The following is a 27861-nucleotide window of genomic DNA, read 5'->3' as shown; positions in this document are numbered from 1 at the left end:
TCTCATTTAAATTATTCCACCTTCTGCTTTCGCTCTACCCTTCCAAATCTACCTTCCACCTTCATCTCTCACTACTCCTATAAACCATACATCTTTTCATCTGTATGTATTTTTGTTTGTTGTGTGTGTATGTTATGTATGTTTTTGTCTGAGTGTGTTTTTTTTTGTTTTGTTTTGTGTCATTGCATAAATTCTGCTTTATTCCAGTCTCACCAAACGCCCGTACCCTTCCTCTTCTTCTTCTTCGCTTCAACTAATATATTTTCTGTGTGTTTGTTTACTTTGTTTACTTCTCATTTTCCTCAGATTTACTAACGAAAAAAAAAAAACTTTGATTCTTTTGATTACACTGTTTACGTTTCGCTGACTTGCGTTTTAAAATTATTGCAACTAAAAAAAACGTTTTTTTATCCACCTTCACTACTTTTCCCTTGCAACATCTATTCTCCTTTTATTCACTGCTGTTTTCTTCTTCACGTTTGTATCGGTGTGTGTGTGGGTGTGTGTGTTCTACGATCAAATAAATATTTGCATAATCTGTTTTTTTCCTCTGTGTTTGCTTATTTTGTTTGCCAATTATGCTTGCTTGTTACCTTATTCTGTTTTACTCTATTATAATTGTTAAAATGCGGTCTGCAAATTTGATGCTTCTTTTTTGTTTTGTTTTTGGATCTGCAGTTTGGAAAAAGTTTGAATGTTGATTGATTTTTCTCTATTGTTCTCAAGCCAGGTCAATTACACACACTTTTAAGCTAGTTGATTTTGTTTGCTGAGGTCCAAAAAGTGTTTTGCTACTGTCACGAGTTGTTTGTTTATCTTTTTTTTTCTATGTGTTTTTGACGTGTGCGACGGAAGTGTTTTTTGTTTGTTTTGTTTTTGCTGTTTTGCTAGTCCTCTCTTTTTTTTTACTTTGTCCGTGTAGTGATTTTTTATGTTTCTGTGTGAGTGTTTATTCTTTAAAAATATAATTTCCTTTTTCTTCATGTTGATTTTTAATGTTTGCATGAGTGTCACTCCCTTCCCTTTTGCTGCAAATTTCGTAATCTGTTACAGACTGCACATAACCATTCGCTTAATGTTACCGTGATTTAAGAGTGTTTTTTCTCTTTTTTTTATTCCTTTGTCTCATTGTCTTCAACTTCATATCTAGGACTGCTTAAGAGTATGGATATACCGATGCATTCAATGTGTTTTGTGATTGTGTCAGTGTGCGATATTTTTGGCGATGAGCTTCTTAAAAAATGGCGATGATTTTGTTTTAGCCACCGCTACAGAACAAACATATCAAAAAGGATTAGAATTTTTAAAATAATTGCTTTGGAATTTTAGGAAATCTTGAAATTACATTCCGAAAAAAAGCTTTGCAAAATCAAACTAGAAAGAAGTAATAGAATTCATGTAAAGTAAATTTTAATCATGGTGACAAATTGGGCCCAAAAAACAATGTTTCAAAAGTTTGCGTTGATTTCTCGTTTTTTTTTTATTTTTTTCTTGACCTAAATGTATATCTAAAAAATTGAAAACCGTTAAAAAAATCAAAGTTTCAAGTTATGTTCTGTAGCCCAGTTGGCTAGAAAATGCAGAAACTGCATGAAATTGAGCGATCTTCGACAGAAGAATCCCTAGATCGCACTAGATCTGCAAGTTGATGTTTTTTTTGTTCGACGATGCTTATTTCTCCATTAAACCAAATGTAATGAGGAACTAGAATGGACTTCAGATCGTGATGAATTTTACGAATTTTTCACCTTAAATTTCATCAAGCCATGTTTGTTTTTTTCCCTTTTCCCATGTTTTTGTTGTGGTTGTTGATGTTGTTGCGTGTGTTTACTTAGAAAAGATGGTGAAAATACAGGTACCATGATAAGTCCTTTTCAGTTACCCCCTTTTTTCAAACTTCCTTACAAACTGCCATTGTTCTTTTTTCGTGTGTGGGTGTGTGAGAGTGCGTTTACGTTTAAATGGTTTTCGATTCGAACGGCTCGAGATCGGGTATTCCGGTTCCGCGTCAAGCGTCGTCCTGTACAGTGAAGAATAATTACTTCTACTACTACTACTAAAAATAGAGGGGATTTTGTCTCTTTGGCCAGCAATGGTCAAACGTAGTACTATAATGCAGCAGGTTTTGATTGAAAAAACGATTAGACAAGCAAAATCAAATTTTGAGTGGAGAACAAAAGTTTATACTATCATTCAAGATGAATTTAATGTATGGGAAAAAGTTTAATTTAAATTATTATTTCAAATTCGTTGATAGAAAATCATTTCAGGGTGTTTTTTTTTTCTCAGAGAAGCTGCAGTTCACACTGAAAACTAGAGTAGCACTTCATAACGAAATGAAGTATGGTTTGACACTAACCAATAGCAAGCCAACTTAAGGTTTCTGTTCGAGAGATGATTGTTTTTGTTTGCAGCACTTTTTTAACTTTTTTTCGCTCGCGCACGTGTTCACAGTGAGTGTTGTTGATACTTTGTACTTTTTTCTGTTTTCGCTTATATCTGATCTTAGAGATATTAAAGTAACAATCTGTTATTTTTTTTTACAATATTTTTGTTGCTTTTGTTTACGAGTTAATTTCAACAGCACACGTGTGTTTGTTTTAAAACTTTAATAAGATCACATTTCGTTTTTGTCTTTTGGGTGTTTTGTTTCGTGTTTTGTTTTGTAGCGCTTTGTGTTTGTTTTTGATGGTGAGCGACGTTTGGCTGATGTTTTCGTTTGTAATCTCATGTGAGGTGAAGAAAACAAAATGCGGGAAATGGAAAGAAAAGGGGCGTATTTTAAGAGAGTTTTTTTTAAGGTAAGGATAACTTAAGAAGTACTAGATTGCAAATGTTAGTAAATACAAATGTACTATGATTTATAGGAAAAATGCATGAATTTAACTACAACCAACTACAGCGCGAGCCGATATAAACTGTTACACGAATCTTATTAGTTCGAGAAATTTTTCCAACATCTTTGCCAGAACCAAAGCCAAGCCAATTAAAAAAAAACTGGCAATTTTGAATGATCGAATATGAGCACGTTTTGCTCATATTTGGAAAAAATGAAATTATCTAAAAAAAACAATTACGAAAAAATTGATTTATTCGAAAAAATGCAAAGATATGCTTCAGGTAAGACTTTTTAACAAAAAAAAAAACCTTTCAAAATATTTTAATTTGGATAACCAACAAAATATTTTCAAAATGAGTGAAGATTTCTTTAAATATAAAGTCTTTTCTATTGAAACTTTTTCAAGAATAATTTTTTTCTAAATAGAGTTTAAAAAATCACGTAAATATAAAAAGTATTGGTTTACTTGAAAAAAAGTAAACAAATAAAAAACTGAGATCGAACTATCTTTTCAAAGATTAGGACAGACTTTAAAATTTTGAAAAATAAATCTTTTTGGTACATAGATAAACGTAATTTAAAAATAAAAAAGTAAAAAAAATATTCTTTGCAGGGATATCTCAGAAACTAATAGTCCGATTTTGAAAGTTCAAATAATTTTTTCAAATGTCTCACCAGTCTCAGCTCATTATATTAAAAAATAAAATCAAAATCATTTTTTTGCCACTAATTAGACTTAAAGTTGCAATTACTTGAAAATGATGCACCTTACAAAAAAATTGAGTATTTACAATTGCAAATTCAATTTTACGTGAAGTGAAAAGATGTGTTTAGGTAAGATTTCTATTGTTTTTTTTTTCTCAAAGAAACACGGCAGCATTTTTTTTTTGTCAGTACTTCTCTATGGCTAAAAAGTGTAGAAAAATCGTCACCAATACCAATACAACTTTGCCGAAGACACCAAATCGATCAGATTTTTTTCTTCTTCAAATTTGTACGTACCCGTTTTGTATGGACAGCTGCCAAAATTGTACGGATACTTGTATGGGTGACAAAGTTTGAGAAACAGTTAAAAAGTTGTTTGGAGTATGAAGGCGTATCGAGTTGCGTTCTTCGCCAAAGTTAACTTCAAGGCTAGCGCGCTCCCTAACGCTTAAAAAATGATCAAAAAGACGGGACAACCTTGGGTTAGCAAAAAGACATTTTGTTTTCATTTTTCTGTGTATGTTTTTTTTTCATTAAATGTTGTTATTTGGTTTCTTACTTTGTTCGTGCGCTTTCGTCGCAGATAAACGCGCTCTTTGCCCTACTGCCTCTTCTTCTTCCGGTTGCTACAAATTACAGTCTTACATTCTAGGAGCTCAAAATACTTTGCCTACACGTTTTCCGAGAAAAAAAATATAAACAAAAAAGGGTGGGTGAATCTACTGTAGTACCGAAAAAGGAAATATAAATCCAGAGTAATTAAAAAGGTTGGTGCTGATTTTTTTTCCAGTTTGCCATGCGAAGTGTGTGTGTGTGTGTGTGTGTGTGTGTGTGTGTGAGTTTGTGGTTGGATCCAAGTAGCCTACGCGGGATTTGACGAACACAAAAACATGCAGAGAGAGGCTTGTGAGGGGCCATTTTTTACAGTTTCCTTTTTTGTTTTGTTTTCTAAAGCTTTCCGGTTCCGGTTGTAGTACTAGATTAATCGACAATCGATGAATGTGTGTTGGTTGCTTTGTTTTTGGTCGAAAAAGTTTGTGATTTTCTTTTGCTTTTTTTTTGTTTGTTTTGTTGAGTTTGTACAATTTAAAGTAAAATCCTAAGTAAAAAATAAATATCACAAAACTGACGCCTCCGGGGTGAAACCCGCAGGGTTCCCGAAGGGCGCTTAGAAGAGGGTGGGGACAAAACTAAATTGGGTTTTTTTGCTCACTTTTTGGACACTATCTCGATTTCACGGTGCGCGCGCATTCATCGATTAAACTATTGCATGGTTGCGTTTGATTGGTCTTTTAGCTGAGATTCAAACCTCTCTCTCTCTCTCGCGCGCGCTTGATCTTACTAACATTCCCTCCCTAACTGCTGTTTTTTTGTGGAGGGAGGTTCCGGCTCTGCCTTTCCGTCGTTGTGTGTTGACGTGGGTGTGTGCTGTGTTGGTACTTGGGAGAAGTAGGCTCTGCGCTGTTTGCTGGTGCTGGTGATGGTCGTAGTCTTCTTGGTGTCGTCAAGGTCAAATTGGTGGTACTAGATTGGGCAGGGCCCGGGGCCTGCTAGATTTTTGTTCAATTTGCTACTGCTGCTGCTGGTACTAGTGCTACGTCTGCCACGTGGTGTTGTTCCGGCTGCTGCTGCTGCTTTAGAGTGATGATGATTCTTATTGTTTTGTGGTGGATGCTGGGGCCGCTGCGGCGACGGCGGCGGCTGTTTTGCGCCAGTTTTATTGCTACCTCCGACCGATGAGGCCGTTCTGGTTACTCGCCATGTGGATCAGCTCGAGCTCCACCAGCAGCGGAAAGTGGTCCGACGGTATGTGCGGATGGGGGCAGCCGACCACCTTGTTCTCCCGCAGCCACTCACCCGAGATCGGCCCGAGTAGACCGAGCGGGACCATACCTTGCTTCGAGTAAAATATATAATCAATAATACCTTTAAAATCGAATGTATAATTTGTATATGGCATTATATCTTCACTGTACGCAGACGCTAGCTTAAAGGAATGAGTAAATTCATTTGGTGTATCACAATTTGATATACGCTGCAGGCAGGATTTGTAGCCCAGCTCCTTGAAATCTTGATGGTCCATTGATACACGGCCGGCGCTCAGGAACTCGATCACGCCCGAGTCCGGCAGCGAGTTGAAGTCACCGCACAGCACCAGCTGCACGTTGTTCGTGTCGTACTTGTGGCCGGGCCGGAAGCTGTGGCTTGCCTCGTCCAGTATCGTCTTGATCTCATTGCTCAGCATCATCGTCTGGATCAGCTTGACGTCGCAAAACTCCGGATCCCAGTGGATGTGCGCCGTACACACCAGAATCGGCTGTGAGATCGCGGCCTGCTCCACCGTCAAACCCTCCCACGCACTCTCCTTCACCTTAAGCAGCGCCGCCAGCCCGATGTTGTCCTTTGGCATCACCCGGTTCAACATGTTGTCCGAGCCCTCGGCGTTCGCCATCGCCAGCTGGTTGAACTCCACCAGCGTCTCCTTGATCAACGAAAACCTACAAAAAATAATCAAAATCAACATCCAGAACCCTCTCCACAAACCTCTTGCTACTAACTTGCTCGACCGGAAGAAGATGGCGCACCCGTCGACGTACTTCCGGTCGCTCTCGGACATGGTTTTGGCGCGCGACTTGGGCGAGAAGATGCCCTCGTACCCGTCGTTCTTCAGCTCGGGCTTGAAGAAGTTGAAAAACTGATCCGTCTCGACCTCCTGCAGGCTGATGATGTCCGCCGAGTAGTGCCGGATCTCGTCCAGGATGGCCTGCAAATTAAGTTGCAAAAAAAGAAACACGTAAATCTAGTACTACAGTTTGGTTTGGAGACCTGGGGGGGTTGATGACGCACCTTTTTCCGGTACTCCCAGCTCAGGGCCCAGCTCGGGCAGTAGCCGTACATCTGTCTGGTGGCGTACTTATCGCACAGTACGTTATAGCACATGACGGTGAATATACCTGCGTGGAGAGAAAGATTTCTTCTCAAATTTTGACGTTTGCGGCGTGGGGGAGCCGGTGGGAGGTACTAGATTACTACGAGGCAGGCACCATGCGATGGTATTAGTTTGTGAAACTCGTTGGAAATTAGTAAACTATGCTGCTGGAGAACCGAAACCGAAGCTTTTATGCAAAAATGCAGTACTAGAATGACAACAAATAATAAATTTCAACACAGATTTTTTAATTAAAAATAAACTATACATTTGTCTAGAATTTTGTTTCTTCAGGAAATTATTTTTACATTATGGATAGAGTAATTGTAGTACTAGAATAATTTCAACTGCTGAGAAATCAGTAAACTAAAAACAACCGAAAATTTTACTGAAATTCGGTAGTAATCACAGTTCTTACATAACGAAGATTTGAAACGTGAAACGGTAAAAAATCGGAAACGTTTAAATCGGTAAACAATCTGTCAAAAAAAAAAGCGGAATTTCACCGAAAATCGGTTGTACGATGAAAACAATTAATTTCATTTCAGAATTCCAGCAAGATTTTAACGAATTTGAATGTTTTCATTTCTCCAAACTGTCAAACCGGCGAAAAATCGGTAAAGTTTACCAAATTTGGTAAAAAAATCTAAGTTTGTAAAGAATTGAAAAATCATCCGAAAAGTCAACTTCAAAAGTTTGGTGGGAGGTACTAGAATACGAGGCAAGCTGCATGCAAAAGTATGAGTTGTGTAATGGATTTAATATTGTAGAAATATGCAACACCCAAACCGAAGCGTTATTTTAAATGGAGTACTAGATTGACATTAACATACGGAATATTTTGTATTATTTGCAACCTAAATATTATATTATATTATATAACACGAGAGTCGATTCACCAGACAATTTTACATAAAAGTCTCCATATTGACCATTGTTCTAAGCCCAATCCTCGTGAAGTTACTACGGTTTTGAAAATAAAAATGGGTCATTCCATCTCAACTGTGCACGAAAAAGTGCAAATTTGAAAATTACCCTCTCCGATCCTGCTCAAATTTGGCAGAGCTGTTGATACTATCAAAACATGCAAGAATCCCGAATTTCATCAAAATCGGACCACCCCCTCAATTTTTGTACCTCCCCAAAAAATCGACTTTTCGGCGATTTTTGACCAAACCTTCAAGTTTCAAACGACGATAACTCAGGAACCACAAATCTTAGAGGGTCGGTCTTGGACTCAATTTCGAAGGAAATTGGACGTAGAATCCATTTCTGTGGTCAAATTTTTGATTAATTTATTTTTTCTACCTGTATTGCGCAATTGAAAACTTTAAACGGCCGTATCTCAAAACACCCCAACTTATATTTTTAATTTGACCTCACCATCGTGTTCCCGGCCAATTTTACATAAGAATCACTTATCGACAAAAGGAATATGTTTCGTTCCAGAGATATCGAATTTTAAAGTTTTGTGTTTTCGAGATTACCTACATCAGCTTCATTCGCCGCATCTGCTAGAAGCACACAGGCGGGCTGATCAATAACTGCTACCTGGTGTTCTAGGAGATGATTAATTTAATTTATATTTTCATAATTTTACGCAAATATTTATTCAAATGGCTAATAGGGGAAATTCTGGTATGTTTGGCAGGTTAAGTCCTCGCTCCTAGTTTTGTCCAATTTGCTCATTTTCACTATTTAAACAACAAATTTTGCAAAACTTTTGATAGAAACTTGCTTGTTCACTTCTTATTGAGCTATTTATCACTCGATTTCAGTTGAAAACGCTTTTATTCAGCTGTAATTGAATGCCAAAGCGCTGATATGGCAACATAAGAGGAACGCTGGAATTAGATGCTGTTCCCCTACCTTGATCAATCTATTTTTGTGAAAGGAATATTTATTGGATTATTTTACGTGTTGCTAACCGTTTTAGAGTACCTCCGAGGCCATGACTAGGGCCTTCATCATGAGCGGTAGCAAAATAGTGCCATTCAGCAAAAACCCCAAAACCTGCTTTATTATTATTATTATTATAGTTCATTATTGACACTTTACCATAATTTGGCAAATCCTATTTATGGTTTAAAAGATTGATCATATTAAATCAATTTTAATATTGTGAGCCAGCTCCATTTGATTAAAAGAATCCAAGAATGATGTAAGGAAAAAAAATACTGTTGTTCGGACGGTGTCGAAATCATCGCAACTAAATTTGGGGAATTAGCCGCTTTGCAGCAGATCAAACTTTGTGATTTTCTTACATTTTTCAGTTTTATACTTTTCAGAAATCCTTTTCCTACTCCTTGTGATCGTCCTTCACTAGAGTACAACGTATCAACAAATTTTATTAATTTTTGTTCATATTTTTTACTCAGTAATGTATCGTGTACTTATTGTTCAGTGTTACTAACAAGATTAATTGCATTTTCCTGCTCGCTCCGTCGGAATCCAATTCTGCCCTTTACTGTGTGTCGTTATTGCTCTGTCCTGTGGGTTAGCACAGAAATTCACTTCATTCATTTTTTGAGCAGATAAACATTCGTGATTCAACTCCAGTTTCCTACAGTGTTATACAGTAAATTTTTGCCCAATTTGATAAAGATTATTTATGATGAAATATTATTTCAATAAATGACCAGGTAGCAGTTATTGATCAGCCCGCCTGTGTGCTTCTAGCAGATGCGGCGAATGAAGCTAATGTAGGTAATCTCGAAAACACAAAACTTTAAAATTCGATATGTCTGGAACGAAACATATTCCTTTTTGTCGATAAGTGATTCTTATGTAAAATTGGCCGGGGAACACGATGGTGAGGTCAAATAAAAAAAATAAGTTGGGGTGTTTTGAGATACGGCCGTTTAAAGTTTTCAATTGCGCAATACAGGTAGACAAAATATATTAATCAAAATTTTGATCACGGAAATGGATTCTACGTCCAATTTCCTTCAAAATTGAGTCTAAGACCGACCCTCTAAGATTTGTAGTTCCTGTGTTATCGTCGTTTGAAACTTGAAGGTTTGGTCAAAAATCGCCAAAAAGTCGATTTTTTGAGGAGGTACAAAAATGGAGGGGGTGGTCCGATTTGGATGAAATTCGTGATTCTTGCATGTTTTGATAGTATCAACAGCTCTGCCAAATTTGAGCAGGATCTGAGAGGGTAATTTTCAAATGCTGTTCCGCTTCAGATGGAATGACCCAAATGCTGAAAAAATTGTTTTTTGATGATTTTTTGGCAATTTCTATATGTCATACTTGATTTTTCAGTCTCGAAAATATTTTAACCGGGAAGCTCGTCCAATTTCCCATAAGTTTGTCTTTGACAACATTTCAATTGGATGTATGGGCTTACAGATATAAGCTAAAGACATTTGCCAAAACCATTTTTTTCAACATTTTTATTTTTAAAACCGCTGTTACTTCACAAGGATTGGACTTGACAGTGGTCAATATAGAGACTTTTATGTAAAATTGTCTGAAAAATCGATTCCCATTATCGGTTTTTGCAAATTTTGAGGTTTAGAGCACTTTTGAAAAAACAGTTTCAGTAAATGATTTTTGGATTTTTTAAGTGAGTTGCTCCATCCTGTATTTTTCGTGAGTCTTTTTGTAACATCTTAGGCTATTTTCACACAAATTTTTAACGAAAAAAAAATCGTGGGCACACCTTCAAATTTGAATTTTAAACTTAAAATCAAAAAATCTCATAAAAATGGAGTGTTTTTTTGTTTCAGTGTATTTTTTCGGAAAGCCGGTCAAATTTCCTACAAGTTTAACTTTGACCACTTTTTGATACGAAGAAACGGCTTCGAGATACAGCAATATTTAAATTACGAAATAGAAAAATATTTAAAACACTTACGCACTTCTCAAATATAATTATCGAGTGAAACTGGCTCCATATACACAAAAATGGCTTATATATGCCTAGGATAACATGTTCCCTATTTGACATGGAATTGCTCAGAATAGAATAATTGTAATACTGGAAATGCATTATAAAAATGTACAAAAAATTGAAGAAAATTAAAGTGGAAATAAAAATAAACATTTGGGCAGTACATGGACCACAAGATTAAGAAAAAGAAACCAACAATAGGGAAATTATCGCGAATTAAAATAATCTTTTAAATTCAGCAAAATAATAATTTTCTGATGTGTTTGAAACACCTTTTTATAATCTGTAAAAAAAAGTCAGTTGTAATTTTTCACAAATTTTCTTGCTAAGTCTCAAATTATTTTGTGCAATTGGGCGTCATTCAAATATTACGTAACACATTAAGAAGAAGGCTATCTTGGGATATGTAATATTTGAGCGATTCTTTGCGCAACTGGTTAGTTAATAACAAGAAAAAAATTACAATGCGACTAACAAAAAGTGATCTAGTACAACATCTGTATAAAGCAGTTTAAACTGCAGCACTAGCTACCTAAAAATTAGCTTGTGTTATCTTGAAGCAGTTTATATTAATCAAGCGTGCAACTAAAAATAAGTTAATTAAGGTGTAAACAAAAAAAAAATGAAATACTAGATTAGCACCTAAACCACAACGAATAATTAAGCAAATCAAAAACCAGCATGCGGAAAACCGATCCCAAATCTACTTACATGCACCCCGGGACCGATTTGGCCTCGCCAGCGGGATCCAGGGACGTTGCGGTGGCGGCGCTACGGACACTGCAAGAAGAAGAAAAAGAAGGAGGAAACACCGAGATTAACACCATTTCATAGTCAATGCTGGCTGCAAGTGCAAATATCGACTTTATTATTATTGCATTTTTGCGCGATTTCGTTCGTCGATTTACGGTTAATCAATTAAAATTCTTCCTTATTTTTATGGGGCTTTTTTACGACACTTTTTTTTTGTCGATGGGAAAGAAGGTTGACATTGGCAGGGCAGTAGTTACGGAGAGGGGTTAGGGATTGGCCCTGCTTGACGTCTGCCCTGCCGGATTGTAAGTGAGTTGTGAGTACGACATTTAATGGGCTCATTAAAATTTTATCACCTGGTGTAGTACTAGATTGGCACAAGGTGGGTTGCTGCGCAAGCGAAAAAAATCTTTTGTTAATCTTGAAAATTCGATTTCAAAGTAACGTGACTAAGTTGACCGTAACACATCTTATATAGATCAACTCCGTGTGCAGATCGAGAGAGGTATCACTGGCCACGGATCATAACTTATAAATCTTTCCCTTTGCCTACCAAACAGGCATGCAAATGTGCATATAATACAATTCAAAATTTAAACGAAGCCTTCGCGGGGCCAACTTAGGGCTATTATGGGGCACGCTAGCCATCCTTCACGTTTTTCTTCCCTGGACGCTACGTGGATGCCACGAAGGTGAAACCGATTTTCTACGATAATGCTCTAAAGCCTTCGAAGAAGGGTGCGGCCCTTTTGCCAGGAAGGTTTGCGTTTTGTTTTGTTTCAGCCTTTTATTTCTAGAGTGATAAAGCGAGCCACCGTAGAGGTGGTTGATTTGTTCAATTCGTTCACAGTTTAACCTACCCTTTCGAAAAGCTCAAAGTTACATCCGGCAACGGCCATTTCTCGTCGAACCCTTAGAGAGTGAAACACTCGGAACTAAAAACCTGGCCCCGGGTCCTCCTGGGGGTCTCCACTGCGCCCTGAACTGGCTGCGCTTTTGCTCTCGATAGTTCATCCGTGTGCATACGCTTACAAGACTGTGAGTCCGGGAACCCCCGAGCGCAACCGAAGACAATTAGCCTCGGACTCGCCATGAGCAGCGGCTGGAACTGGGCCACACTAATAACCCCCGTAATAAATCAAGAAAAGTGCATCGAAGATTGGCCCGGTGCACGGGACCAATTCGGGGCCGATTGGGGTCAAAACGGGCGATTTGCGGCGAGTGGCCGTGGCACGTGCGAGATTTGGTGATCTGCGGGGGTCGAGAACACTTTGTAACGCGCAACAACGGTTGCAATCTAGTACTGCACGGACTCGTTGATCGCAGATCTCTTCCGGAGTTGGAAAGCAGCAGCGGCATGCCGAGCACTACTCCTTTTAATTGATGATAATTAACAAGACTTGATTAGCGCACTGCTCGACAGGCGGATGGAGGAAAGCCGGGGCGTCAAAAGTGGAACTCCAAGATCGAAATCTCCCAGCGGAAACAGGGTGGAAAATGGGCGTGACTCGAGCAGTTGTGTAGAACGGAGAGTGGCTTGTTACGTCGCAGAAGAAAGGGTTAAGTGATGTATCAACGGCGGCAATTGTCGCCCTTTTGTGAAAGTGGCAGGGATGAATCCTTTAATGAGGATTATTTGTCGAAAGAATTTGAAATACCAGCTTATTGAAAACATATCTATTTGAGCTCATTAATCAACAGATCAACATTAATCAACACATCATTGATTATAGTTAATGTATTCCAAAACATAAACATTGAAGCACGTTGCAGTACTAGTTTATAAATCAAAATACTTAATAAACTAAACTAACTGATTAAAAAAATAATTTTAATGATTTTTCTTGAATAAATAAAAAAATAATTTAAGAACGAAACAAAAAAAACTTGATCTCCAATATCCAATACTAGCACTAATACTAGAGATTGACACAAAAATTTTGCTTGCAATTTCTAGATTTTTACAAAAGGATGTTTTATACGTCTATACAATTTAACCAGTACATCAACCGTAATAAAAGATTTTGCTTGTTAAAAAAAAACTCAAATTAAAGAGCTAGACGAACAAAATAAAACCTCAGAAAATCAACGGTAGTACTACAATAATAAGAATGTTTTTTTCTCTTTTTCAAAATTATGATAAGTGTTAATTTGTCGATATGTTATTTTAACGAAAGTGGGAGAAATTAGAAATAGACAGAAAAAGAACACGATTTTTTAACCAGAAAATGTTGCAGTACTAGAACAGGAATACATAACAAAACGTTTGTGAAAAATACGCTAATTGAGTTTTCAACGATTTAGACAGAAATACATAATAAAATATATAATAGTATATTTTTTTTTTGAAATTCAATAAAACACTAAAATTTAGCAATTCCCCACGAAAACAGCTTGATTTGAAAAAAAAAGTTCTCCGATCGGGCTAACATTTTTTTCTGGGGGTTCCTTGGCCGAAATAATTAGACCCGTATTTTTTACTTCACCATTTTTTGATATATTATGTGAAATTTTCCGAGGAATCCGATGAAAATATTTTCAGTTCCGAGACCTTCAAAACAGCATTTTATGTTTTCATACGACCTGTTCAAATGTTAAGCTAGATTTTTGAAACTTCTTACTATTTTTTTCCAAATAGCCAAACTAATCACCTTTCTTTTGCGTCTAGGACAGCTAAAATCGGATGAAATGGCGCGGAGATATGATTTTTGAAAAAAGTGATTTTTGCGAAAAATGACGAAAATTGCCATTTTTCGGACCACCCTAACATGGCGTAGGTCATCCTAATGGACAAAGAAAAAATACGGGTCTAATTTTTTAGGCCAAGAAACCCCCAGAAAAATTTTGAGCCCGATCGGAGAACTTTTTTTTTCGAATCATGCTGTTTTCGTGGGGCATTTGAGGTCAACATTTTTCAACGTTTAAATTAAGACCAATATTTCGATGCCTCTGTGCTCTTTTGTTTTAGGCTTGCTGGGATATAAATTGAGTAAGTACAAGACTAAAAAGAGGTACATATCGATTTGTCATCCATTATTAAATTTGTTTAAAAATGTAGTACCCTAATACTACAATCAACTACCTATTTGTAAAGAAAAATAAATAAAAAATTAGACAAACAAAACGTTTTTTAAAAGTTTAGTGTAGTACTAGAATACAAAGATTGCTAAGAAATTACAAAAAATCATGTTAAGACCAAGGGGTTAGAAACTCTTAGAGCTATACTTATTATGTTAACCAGTATATCAACATATATGTTAGTATACTAATTATTTCCTTTACATACCGCCAGTATACTTACCAATATACTGAGAGTATCTTAATATACTAACAGTTTATTGCTTTTCGGTTAGTATACTAACAAGTATACTGGAATATCATTAGTATACTCAGTATTCCTAAGTAATATTAGAGTTTCCAGCCCCTTGGTTAAGACTAGTGTTGATAAATTGACATTTGTAAAAGTGACTAAAAAAAGGTAAACTAAAAAAAATTTTGAAAATTGTAGAACAAAAATTAAATCCAAAATTGAATGTTAAGAATCCAAGCAAAAATTTCATTTCAGATAAATTCGAATAACGAAAAAAATGAACTCAAGAATTAAAAAAGAAAAGAAAAAACAAAACCATGGAGCTTCGAATAATTTTGGATAAATTTGAAATATAAAAAAAACTAGACGCACAAAACGATTTTAGAATATTAATTGTAGTACTAGAATACAAAGATTGCAGAGAAATTAAAAAAAAAATCATGTTAGGATTAGTGTTGATAAATTGTGTTCACTAGAAAAGGATGAAATCCTTAAAAAAATGTCTTAAAAATTGTAGTACAAGAATTGAATCCATAATTAAGAATCCAGGCAAAACATTAATTTCAGATAATCGAATAATGAAAAAAAAAAAAAATAACTCAAGAATTAAGAAAATAAGAAAAAAATAATGGACCTTCGGATAATCAAAATTAATATTATCGAGTCTGAACTGTGTTACAAATATTCATTCATAAATCAACATAATTTGAGATGCACTTTTAAACAGATCAATTTTAATTATAAAAAAAACAATGGGTACCAAATAATATTCTGCAGTACTAGAATAAAAAGACAATGTTATTAATAAGTTGACTGTGTTATAAATATATAAAATTTAAATGAATTCTTAGAAAAGAAATTGTTATTTTTTGCTATTAAATTGATATTTTTGTAATAAAATTCAACTGTAGTAATAGAATGATAGGCAAATTTATAAGTGTTGGATTCAGGATCAGTATTTATAACATATTTGATTAATTTTAAAATCAGTGACGTACTAGATTTCATCTTAAGAGCTACACCCCTGATCATCTGAAACAAAACTATCAACCCACTTGTCGACTAATGGCTTGTCACACGGTTCTAGAGTGCCCTTCTCTCCCACAAGAAGCTTTCTTCCGACCAAACCTTTCCCGCACCAACCAACTAGAGCCCTCTAATAGCCCTGATGCTGATTGACATCCGCCGCCGCCGCCGCCGCACGTCACAGTGACAAATGCCACGACTCACGTCCGGTCCACATTTTCTGACAGACACAATCGAATTATATGTACGTTGGTGGAGCGACAGAAACTGACTGTGGCTTAATTCAATTCCCGCGCAAAATTGCAAAACTGCATTACACGGGGGGAAATGTGTCGTGCACAAAATGCAGTTGCGTGCACTCAAAATCGAAAATTGACAAAAATAAAAATAACTCACAAAATAAAAAACAGATATAAGAGAAAAAAAAAACAAAAAAAAAACAGAGTTGCGAACCAAACAAGTTGAATTTTGTGTGCATTTGCGGCCAACCAAAGAGAAGGACTCCAAACAATGCAAAGGGGAATTTCGCGCTGCATTCAATTGCGCGGATACTTTAATTTACGACCGTTATAACTAAATCAATTGTCGTTCCAAGTGTCCCATCAGAAATTCACCCCCCCCCCCCCCTTCTTTTTCGCTCAACCTTTCTGATTCTTCCTGCCAGAATCGCGCACACGTCCGCGCGAGTTATTTTTATTGGCTCACATTCGCGTACACACTTTGAGGCCCATTTGCTGGGCAATTATCGTGACAAACAATTGCCGGAGTTATTCAAATTTATGCGCGATGCACATTGCACTCGCCAGCAGAGGTTGGTCCTGAGAAGGGGAAAATGCTGCGTGATAATTTTTTAACCCACGATCTAGTCCGATCTGGAGAGTTGCAAGGTTGACCCTTGCAAGGGTAGTAATTTGTAAAACTTCAAAAAACAATAAATTGGTTTCAAAAGATTCAACCAATTAATTTGAGTTTTTATTTCGATTAATTAGATCTTTTTAAATGATTTAATTAATTCAGTAATTTGTGAATTTCTTACTTTATTTTAAGTATTTATCGTTTATTTTTTATTCTTACCAAAACATTGGAAGTAAAATCTCTTATATTGATGGAATTTATGCACCCAAAGTTAAAGAACGAGGGGATAGTCCTCACAAAAAGAAACGTGAGGAAAGTGCTATTTTGCGAGAGTATAGTCCTCTCGCGTGTTCATGCGTTCATTGGAACAGTTCATCCTATTAAGTGGCTTATATGGACAAATGACCGCCACTTAGTTACCGAACCATGGTGGCCCATACGGTACAGGCACGGTTCAATATGCCGAAGGTCTTGGGTTCGAGTCTCGGTATCGGTACTTTTTTTTGATAGATGAACTTTTTTTGAGGATGAACCCATGAGTAAAGTGTTCTCGGTTATTTCGGGATTTATCCTCTCGGTCCGCACACAGTACCATTTTACTACCGAGTCGTGCTCTTTATCCTCTCGTATGCCGATCTGCATTTCTGGATGTGGAATTGATGATATAACTTGTCTAAATTTTAAGCTACGCCCTTTTTTAATAATGATATTTGAGATATTGTGCCATGCCTAGTAACCTAATAGTAATATTGGTTGGTTATATTTGTTTTGGGAAAGTCGTTGTCTCTCCGCTGAAACACATCAAAACCTAACAAAATTGAGCATTTTTGGAAAGATGAGAAAATTTCCTACCAAAAATAAAAATCATTTTCTGTAATGCGGCTGTGAAACTATTTTCAATAGAGTAAATAGCAATATTTAAAAAAATGGCATAGTTTAAAACTGTGACCAAACTAAGCTAATCTGGATTCAGTGGAAATAAAATACACCAGAAACACACAGTATGGACTATGTGACTCGAAAAATATTTTTTCTATCGGGCTGTTGATTATATATGTTTTGAACATAAATTGGATGATCAAATTATAACAATAATTTTCATAGAAACATCAGAAAAATTAACGAAATTTTCAGTTTAAAGTTGTCAAAACACTTTTTTTAATATACTTCCTGGAGCGTAACTTTTTTTAAGAGAAATTTATGAAAATTCGAGTATTTAAAAAAAATAGATTGTGAAAAGTAGTGTTAAAAATTGACAATTGAAATAAAGGAGAAACGAAAACTTAAAATAACATTTGTATTGGTATTATGTAAATTAGAGTATTTTAAAAACGGTACTTTGTGAAAATTTTAGTATTTTACATTAAAAGTTATAGTGTAGCAAAAATCCAGTAAAAAAAATACTAAAATTTTCACAAAATACTATAATTTTTCAAAAGTACTAAAATTTTGAAAAAAAAATATTTTTTATGTTTTTTTTTGACAAAATACCGTATTTAAAAAAAAAGACTTTAATAAGTGAAAAAGGATACAAAATTTCGCTTCCATTGATATGGATTTCAAATCAGGAAAATTTTGAAAATGCCTAACAAATTTCGCTTCTATATTAATATCTATATTCCATTGATTGATATCTATATTGACCCATATTGTAAATTTAGAAAATTTGAGTATTTTCGAAAAATACGGTATTTTGTGTAAATATCGGTATCGTAAAATAATAACGTTTACACAAAATACCGTATTTCTCGAAAATACTCAAATTTTCTAAATTTACAATTTGGGTATCAAACGAAGCGAAATTTGTTATGCATTTTCAAGTTAGTAGAGTCTTTTTTGAAAAATACTAATATGTTCACAAAATACCGTATTTTTTCGAACGTACTTAAATTGTTATGATTTGAAATATGGGTATCAAACGAAGCGAGATTTTGTATGTTTTTCACTTTTTAATGTGTTTTTTTGAAAATACTAAAATTTTACAAAAAAAACCGTATTTTTAAAAAATACTCAAATTTTAAAAAAATTGTGAAAATTAAATTTTATCAAAAAAAGAATCTAATAAGTGAAAAAGCATACAAAACTTCACTTCGTTTGATACCCATATTTCAAATCAGAAAAAAAAATGATTATGAATTTCTTTAAAATGCCCTATTTGATTATAAATGCAAAAATAAACGTTATAAGATCTATTTAAAAAAATTGCAATCGATTTTACAAGCCTTTTCATGGTCTACTAACCAATACTACAATTTTGCCAAATATACCAAATTGATAGAGCTAGTGATTTTTCACGGCAAAAAAATCGAAATTACGCGGCAACTTGCCGATCTGCATTTCTGGATGTGGAATTGATGATATAACTTGTCTAAATTTTAAGCTACGCCCTTTTTTAATAATGATATTTGAGATATTGTGCCATGCCTAGTAGCCTAATAGTAATATTGGTTGGTTATATTTGTTTTGGGAAAGTCGTTGTCTCTCCGCAGAAACACATCAAAACCTAACAAAATTGAGCATTTTTGGAAAGATGAGAAAATTTCCTACCAAAAATAAAAATCATTTTCTGTAATGCGGCTGTGAAACTATTTTCAATAGAGTAAATAGCAATATTTAAAAAAATGGCATAGTTTAAAACTGTGACCAAACTAAGCTAATCTGGATTCAGTGGAAATAAAATACACCAGAAACACACAGTATGGACTATGTGACTCGAAAAATATTTTTTCTATCGGGCTGTTGATTATATATGTTTTGAACATAAATTGGATGATCAAATTACAAAAATAATTTTCATAGAAACATCAGAAAAATTAACGAAATTTTCAGTTTAAAGTTGTCAAAACACTTTTTTTTAATGGAGCGTAACTTTTTTTCAGAGAAATTTATGAAAATTCGAGTATTTAAAAAAAATAGATTGTGAAAAGAAGTGTTTTTTTAATTGACAATTGAAATAAAGGAGAAACGAAAACTTAAAATAGCATTTGTATTGGTATTATGTAAATTTGAGTATTTAAAAAACGGTACTTTGTGAAAATTTTAGTATTTTACATTAAAAGTTATAGTGTAGCAAAAATCCAGTAAAAAATACTAAAATTTTCACAAAATACTATATTTTTTCAAAAGTACAAACATTTTTAAAATTTTCATTTTTTATGTTTTTTTTGGCAAAATACCGTTTTTTTTTAACAAAAAAAGACTTTAATAAGTGAAAAAGCATACAAAATTTCGCTTCGATTGATATGGATTTCAAATTAGGAAAATTAGAAAATATTGATTGATTGATATTGATACCCATATTGTAAATTTAGAAAGAGTATTTTCTAAAAATACGGTATTTTGTGTAAATATCGGTATCGTTAAATAATAACGTTTACACAAAATACCGTATTTCTCGAAAATACTCAAATTTTCTAAATTTAAAATATGGGTATCAAACGAAGCGAAATTTGTTATGCATTTTCAAATTATTAGAGTCTTTTTTGGAATATACTAATATGTTCACCAAATACCGTATTTTTTTCGAACGTATTCAAATTGTTATGATTTGAAATATGGGTACCAAACGAAGCGAGATTTTGTATGCTTTTCACTTTTTAATGTGTTTTTTTGAAAATACTAAAATTTTACAAAAAAAACCGTATTTTTAAAAAATACTCAAATTTTAGAAAAATTATGAAAATTTAATTTTATCAAAAAAAGAATCTAATAAGTGAAAAGGCATACAAAACTTCACTTCGTTTGATACCCATATTTCAAATTAGAAAAAAAAATGATTATGAATTTCTTTAAAATGCCCTATTTGATTATAAATGCAAAAATAAACGTTATAAGATCTATTTAAAAAAATTGCAATCGATTTTACAAGCCTTTTCATGGTCTACTAACCAATACTACAATTTTGCCAAATATACCAAATTGATAGAGCTAGTGATTTTTCACGGCAAAAAATCGAAATTACGCGGCATGTTAGTTTCTGAAACCGGCACGCGGCATGTTCACGGCACTCTAAAATCTGCTTAAAATAAACATAAAAATACTTTGTTTATGCATAATTATGTACAGAAAAGTGTCTAAAAAAGTAAGCAGTAGTTCAAGATACAAATAAAATTACCTCACACATATTATTCAATTTACCAAAAAAAATATTAACAATTTTTTTTTTTAATTATGCAGCATTTGCGTCAGCTAAATTATGATTCAGCTATTTTAATTTTACTGAGATTTTAAAAATTGATTTTGTTAAAAAAAATCTTTAAATCGAAGCAAAACCTAAAAGTAGAATCAGCAAAAAAAAAAAATGTCTTAAAATATTTGTTTGTTTTCATAAATTTCGGCAAAAGATATTTTTTGCATTCAAACAAAGATCAGGCAAATTTCATTTGTAGCATTTATTTACATTTATCTAATCTAATCTAATCTAATCAGACCCTAGCGCAGCCAATCTTTCGAAGGGATCCTGGAGAGTGCCTTAGGTTAGATGACGCCTAGCACTCTTCTTGTCATTTATTAACATTTGTAGTGCGCCATTGCATCGGAATGCAATGAAACATCACAAGCGTTATAGCGGCCAGGCCTACTGCGTAAAGCCGTATCGCAGAGATGACTCGTAATTGGGTTGAGTTTGAGCACTGAGTGTTCGAACAACAACACAATTCTGAATCGACAGGGGAGGAAGAAGCGTGGGGGGACACCACCATACGCTCCGAGATTTTGGTTGTATTCGTTGGGAGCACCATGCTAAGAAGGTTTGGTACTCCGGGACCCTCTGGGATGGGACATTTTATTTCCACGAATGCCCTGGACACTATTTGCCGTGGTTATAGCGCCACAACTCGCTCTCTGTAACAGTATTCCTAATTCCAGTCCACGCTCATGGCCTAGTGGTTAGCATTTTTGCTTACCAATCCAAAGGACGGAGGATCGAACCCCGCCTCGAGCGACTTTGATTTTTCGTTCATATTCATCATTTCTAATTTCTGTGTTCTAATCTTTCTCTTTGGGAACAGATGGGAATAGAACCCAGAACCATTCGCTTACAAAGCGAACACCGTAACCAGTCAGCCACGGCCGCTCCCGTAGCATTTATTTACATTTATTGAAAATTATATAAATTTTATTTCAACCTGTTCATTTACAACCAAATATAAAAATTCTCTTCTCTTCAAGATATAAAATAGCTATTTTTTCAACTTTTCCTTTTACTGTAGGTTCAATAACGTTTTACATTCTTTTAGAATTTTGCGAAGTCAAAAAATATTGCTAGAAATTTTCAATTAATTATCTGTACATCAAAGAATATTGTAATGAACTATATTTTGAAAAGAAAAAAAATCTAAATTTGCCTTGCATTTTTGTTTAATTTGGGAACTTGTAAAGTGTACGAATAAAAAAATCAATGCTTTGTTGTTCTGAAATAGTAGTTTATGCAACAAGTTGCAAAAAGAGGATTTTTTCAGCACGAGTCGTACATTTATCCAACGAGGTTCACCGAGTTGGATAAATACGAAGAGTGCTGAAAAAATCAAGTTTTGCAACGAGTTCCATACAACATTTTTTGCAATTCCAAAAAACACACACTGAGTGAAATTTTAAGTCAAATTTTCATGTATTTTGTCAATAAATCGTTTAAATCAAAAAAATGTTGAAAAGTGTTACTTTTCGAAACAAGTGCTGAAAATTTCAACTTTTCAGCACCCATTTGAGTGCTGAAAAGTAGAACTTTTCAGCATTTATTTTGAAAAGTGTTGCTATTCGATTCTGTTATTTTTGGTATAGAAAAGTAGGCTATTTCGTCGTTCAAGAATGACGGGAAAAGTTAGTAGTTTCACGACGGAATTGCAAAAAGTAATTTTTCTAATCACTATTTAAAATTTCGCGGCATTTCACGGTATTTACGAAATTTCACGGATTACGCGAAATCGCGAAAAATCATTAGCCCTACAAGTTGTCTATACAACCCGTCTCAAGATACGAATTTTCTTGAGAAAGAATTTTATGATTGTTTCCTGTGACAAAAACACAAAGTTTTAAAATGTTCTTCAGAAATGCATAAAAAGAGATTTGATCATTGAATTGATGTATTGATTTTTTTATGTAATTTTTTTGTCGCAATCTTGCATTACAGCAAACTTGAAACCGCACTCTACAGGGTCATTTCCGCACCGTTGAACGCCACGACATCCTACGAAGTCGAACGAAACCAACTTTTGCCTGACCCCGACCGCGTTCTCTTCCCGCTGGGTTGACAAAAAGGCGTATCAGAATAAAGCTCACATCTCCACCGGCCGGCCGTTACATGTCCCACCCGAAACCGTTACGATTCCGATCCGCGTGGTCGTACACGTCCGTAGGAAGTTGTACGCGCCCAGTAATTATCACGGCGTAGGACTCGCAACTCGAGTTGTTGAACAAATCGTTCTAGACAGCTCGTCGGCGGAGAGTCCGGATCCCCATGGTCATCTCTACGGGACTGGCAAAGCTGTTGACAGATGGTTGGTACGGAACCTCATGAAGATCATGTAGCTGAAGGGGTGCGCGCGCGCGCTAAGTAGCTCATATCTCATTCACGACTGCAGCAAGTCCTGACTTTACAACAACTCGCGGAGCTTCTAGGAAAATCCACAAGGTGCATGTTTGGATTTCTCACGATCTGACACGGAGATAGATATTTCCATAAGGCTGGATGTGTCTAAAAGCAAACATCAGCACAAACCCCCTGGAATTACGGTGGACACCACTTCAAGGGTAGCCACATCTCGTCAGCACCAACAAGTAGTTCACTGGGCTAACTAAGGGGGCCTGCTCAACAACAACTTGCTGCTGCTGCTGTTCACGACTTGAAGGTGTAGTCAATCTAGCCCCGAATGCAGCTGGCGCGGCACGGCGAGAAACTTCAACCACCTTCGAGATTCTCTAGTGGGCGGCGTCCAAGTAACCAATTTCCCTCCGTGCCTCCGCGCGAGGTACTGGACACACTGATGGAGGCCTTAAGCGCTCGGAATGTTTTGCTGAAGCTGCACAATTATTTCATGAGACCCTCAGAGACTTCAGTCAGCAAGTGCTTGTTGGTTGGTTGGTTGGTGATCTGATTTACTTCCTCCGAAACCATTCAACCAACCAAGCGCGGCGGAGGAGTAGGAGGAGATTCGTCCGTCATGTTGTTGTCGGGTTTGTAAAAAGATTCATTCATGGTGAAATCGTGATGCAACTTTCATCCCGCGCGGTTTTTGCTGTGTGTGCAGTATGTTATTATTTATGCACACTGCACACACACACACACACACACACACACACATACACCGAGATTGTTGACGGAGACGTCCCGAGGAGGGAGCGTTGAGTGGAATCGACGTAACACCTTATAATGTGGCCCTCTTAAACCTTGCGGTTTCGTCAACGGATCCACAGGTGTGTATCGTTCTTTTTGCGACAAGACTCCGCCTCCCGGGTCTCCTAAGTGTGAAGGTATGGCACGGGGAGAGGGCACCGAATACCTATATTTTACACTTAGAATTTTTTTGCGTCCGCCTCGGGATTCGAACCAGCGACCTCTGGATTGTGAGTCCAGTGCGCGGTCCGATGATCCACACAGGCACACAGGGAGCGTTGAGTGGCTACTTCAAAACTGAAACCTGACGTATCTACGCTTCGGAGATTGTGGGATCGCAGCAGGGTTAGCAAGAGGCGAGAATTGGCCTGTTTTTAAACCATCATTTCTTAACAGTCCTAATAAATACCATCAACTTTGCCGAAGACACCAAATCGATCAGAAAATTCTTCGAAAAGATACAGGACCATTACAGGACCTATACAAAAATTACGGATCCGGCCAAAGTTTTTATACAGATTAGTAAAATCCGGCTGCATATATGTTACTTGAGTAGTCATAACTTGAGACCGAGTTGCCAGATTTTCAAACGGAAGGTATACATAAATGTGTGTCTACAAGCTTTCCGCGAAATGTTCATTTTCACAAAAAGATTTTAGCCTTACCTCGTTTTTGTTTTTCTATTTACTGAAGTTCTTGTAACAATAAACATTTTCTGACGAACTGGCAACCCTGCCCACGAAGATGACTCACAAACTGCTCGAGATCTGAGCCGCATCACCACGGTAGCCAACGGGCTTATCATCCCTTCAATATCTACCTTCAGCAAAGAGGCGGTACAACCAAGCTGTTGATTGGTGTCGTCCCAAAGTGCTCAGATTTCCGAGACGCGCAGCCCTTTCTCGCGACCCTTGGCGGGCCAAGGGCCAAACAAACATCATAATTTTTGCTCTCGCGCGAAGAAAGTACCTTTCTTTTTCTGAACGGGATACCCATTGAACGGCCCGAGCGGTTTAGGCTTTCAGGATTTTTGTGATATTTACTTGTAGAGTCAAAACAGATAAGTTAACTTCACTTATTTGTATATTACACTTTTTGAAGATTACATTTTTGCGGTAACACTCTCAACTTTTACGCGCACGATCACATCACTCAACTTTTTGTTGCTAATTTCATTAAGACTTTCGTCGAGCCAATTCTCTACGTTGAAGCCAGACTTGTCCTCCAGACCTCTTCGCCGAGCCATGCCAGACCCCGAACTCCTAAGTCCCGGGTGGACTCTTCACGGCAGCTAAGTCCCGGCGGACTTTTCACAGCGGCTAAGTCCCGGCGGACTCTTCACAGCGGCTAAGTCCCGGCGGACTCTTCACAGCGGCTAAGTCCCGGCGGACTCTTCACAGCGGCTAAGTCCCGGCGGACTCTTCACAGCGGCTAAGTCCCGGCGGACTGCGGCTTCCACCGCTAAGTCCGGCTGGACTGGGGCCTCTGCTACTGGTGGCTGCTGGCGGGTCTGGCTGGTCAGGGGCTTCTTCTGGAACTGGAACTGGACTGGAGTGGAGCTGGCTGGAACTGACTGGAATTAATTCTGGAACTAACTGCCCTCCTCAAGAATTTTGGGGTTTTTATAGTCAGTCCCCGAAAACTCTACTAAATTTTGTTCTACTAAAAGTGGTCCGTTTCGATGAGAAGCATCGATGAACCTCATGAATTAAATTGTGCAGACCTCTGCAATTCTTCATGACTTTCCGTATGGTGTAGTGAGTACACCTCAAAATCGGAAGTCATGGGTTCGAACCATTGTCGTGAAACTTTAAATTATGTTATTGGAATATCAAAATTATGTTCCTCAAATATTCTCAAAATGTAAGTTAATAATGAGAAGGTCGAATTCTCCATTGAACAAACATGCCAATGAATTTGGTTAAGCCACACCTTCAATTTCCCCTGTGGAATAACATCGCACATTCATAATTGAAAGCTTAACCATTTTTTGATTGCCTAACAATTGGCGAAAATTAATAAAGGGCTTTTCAGGTGAGGATGACTCATGATCCACACCTGTACATAAGCTTAATTATTTGTCGCGCAACGCGAGTCGACGGGTAAAATTATTTATGCTTGCGTAAGCGCGCATGGTCAGAACTGTGGTGAGGTTCGAAAAATGGACAAATTTAATGATTTAAATTTGAGGTCGCTGCACCATCATCTCTCGGGAAAGGTGCAAGACCCTTTCCAAGTGACCTGCATACATAGGGCAGCTGCAGAATCAGATCATTCTCACCAGAGTCGGTCTTCAGTCTCTGTCGGAGATGCTGCAGATTTTCCCAAACTGATTACAGAGCCCGCGCAAGCCGGCGCGTGAACTATGAACGGTGCTCTTCGGGGTAAGCTCCATGGGAAAAGCTCGCTGACCTTCTTGACCGATGTACCAACAGCACAACTTTGGAGTTTGTCACCGGTGGTTTCGAGAGAGTGGTCAGCGCTTAAGGGGCGTGTTGCCCAAGTGTGGCGTGCTTTTTTTTTTTGTTAACGAGCTCTTGACATTTGGCGCCAATTTTTCGGGCGTTTTCGAAGTGGAGGACAAAGAGATCTTTCGAAAGGTACTTGGTTTGCTGGAACGGGGCTGGTTTGATTTTTTTGGTGGAAGCCTTGGTGATTGAGAAGCTTCCAGCGAAATCACTGCAGATTGACGTCATCGATGGTCAAAGTTTATGAGGTTTGTTTTAAACAATTAAGAAAGACTTGAAATGCTGCGATATCCAAATTCCTTTGAGGAGAACTGAATGAATCGTGAGGCACCCTTTTTCATAATAGAGTAATTCTCTACAAAATCGGTCTTTTTTCTTCAATTTTAATTTTTGTTTTTTTTAATCCGACTGAAACTTTTTTGGTGCCTTCGGTATGCCCAAAGAAGCCATTTTGCATCATTAGTTTGTCCATATAATTTTCCATACAAATTTGGCAGCTGTCCATACAAAAATGATGTATGAAAATTCAAAAATCTGTATCTTTTGAAGGAACTTTTTGATCGATTTGGTGTCTTCGGCAAAGTTGTAGGTATGAATACGGACTACACTGGAAAAAAAATTATTCACAGTAAAAAAATGGTGATTTTTTATTTAACTTTTTGTCACTAAAACTTGATTTGCAAAAAAAAACACTATTTTTATTATTTTTATTTTTTGATATGTTTTAGAGGACATCAAATGCCAACTTTTCAGAAATTTCCAGGTTGTGCAAAAAATTATTGAGCGAGTTATGAATTTTTGAAGCAATACTGATTTTTTCAAAAAATCGAAAAATTGGTCGCAAAAAAATTTGAAATCAAAAATTTGTGAAATTTTCCGATCTTTTCGAAAACTATATTTTTAAAATTTTCAAATCAAGACTAACATTTCAAAAGAGCCAAACATTCAATATTACGCCCTTTTAAAATGTTAGTCTTGATTTGAAAATTTTGAAAATATTGTTTTCGAAAAGATCGGAAAATTTCACAAATGTTTCATATTTTAACATTGAAATTTTTTTGGCATTTGATGTCCTCTAAAACGTATCAAAAAATAAAAAAAATAAAAAAAGTGTTTTTTTTGCAAATCAAGTTTTAGTGACAAAAAGTTAAATAAAAAATCACCAAATTTTTTTTTACCGTGTATCATTTTTTTCAGTGTAGTCCATATCCTACAACTTTGCCGAAGACACCAAATCGATCAAAAAATTCCTTCAAAAGATACAGATTTTTGAATTTTCATACATCATTTTTGTATGGCCAGCTGCCAAATTTGTATGGAAAATTATATGGACAAACTAATGATGCCAAATGGCTTCTTTGGGCATACCGAAGGCATCAAAAAAGTTTCAGTCGGATTAAAAAATACAAAAAAAATCGAATGACCGAAATCCTAGAGAACTGCTCAATAGGCGAATTGCTCAACAAAAAAATGTTCGTGAAATCATGAACTTCAATTCATGAATTCGTGATACTTTTCATGAAATCGTGAATACAAATTCATGAACTTATTAATTGTATTCATGACTTCAACATTTTTGCGAACTTTTATGAATTTTCAAATTCATGAAAAATATTCATGATTTTTTTTTTGAATTTCATGAAATTATGAATTTTATTCACGTTTAAGAGTGATATCGGTCATGGCAAGTCATGAACATTTATTCACGGTTGCTTGGTTATTTATACCCAATAATCATGGTTTAAAAA

General features: G+C 36.1%; 1 protein-coding gene across 1 annotated transcript in view; it reads right to left on the bottom strand.

Moving 5' to 3' along the window:
* Window positions 1-4066: 4066 nt before the first annotated feature.
* The window catches only part of LOC6036800 (CCR4-NOT transcription complex subunit 6-like), a 177587-nt gene continuing 153792 nt past the window's right edge, over window positions 4067-27861 (bottom strand). The window contains exons 4-7 of the mRNA XM_038250903.1: window positions 11083-11151; window positions 6392-6498; window positions 6103-6308; window positions 4067-6042 (exon numbers count right to left, since the gene is read on the bottom strand). Of these exons, the coding sequence (XP_038106831.1) occupies window positions 5268-6042; window positions 6103-6308; window positions 6392-6498; window positions 11083-11151 (1157 nt within the window). The 3' untranslated portion in view covers window positions 4067-5267. The remainder of the gene's footprint in view (window positions 6043-6102; window positions 6309-6391; window positions 6499-11082; window positions 11152-27861) is intronic.

Source organism: Culex quinquefasciatus, chromosome 1 (genome assembly GCF_015732765.1).
Source record: "Culex quinquefasciatus strain JHB chromosome 1, VPISU_Cqui_1.0_pri_paternal, whole genome shotgun sequence".
In the NCBI taxonomy this organism is placed as follows: Eukaryota; Metazoa; Arthropoda; class Insecta; order Diptera; family Culicidae; genus Culex; species Culex quinquefasciatus.
The sequence above is the reverse complement of the archived record's forward strand: the minus strand, read 5'-3'. Positions and strand labels throughout refer to the sequence as shown.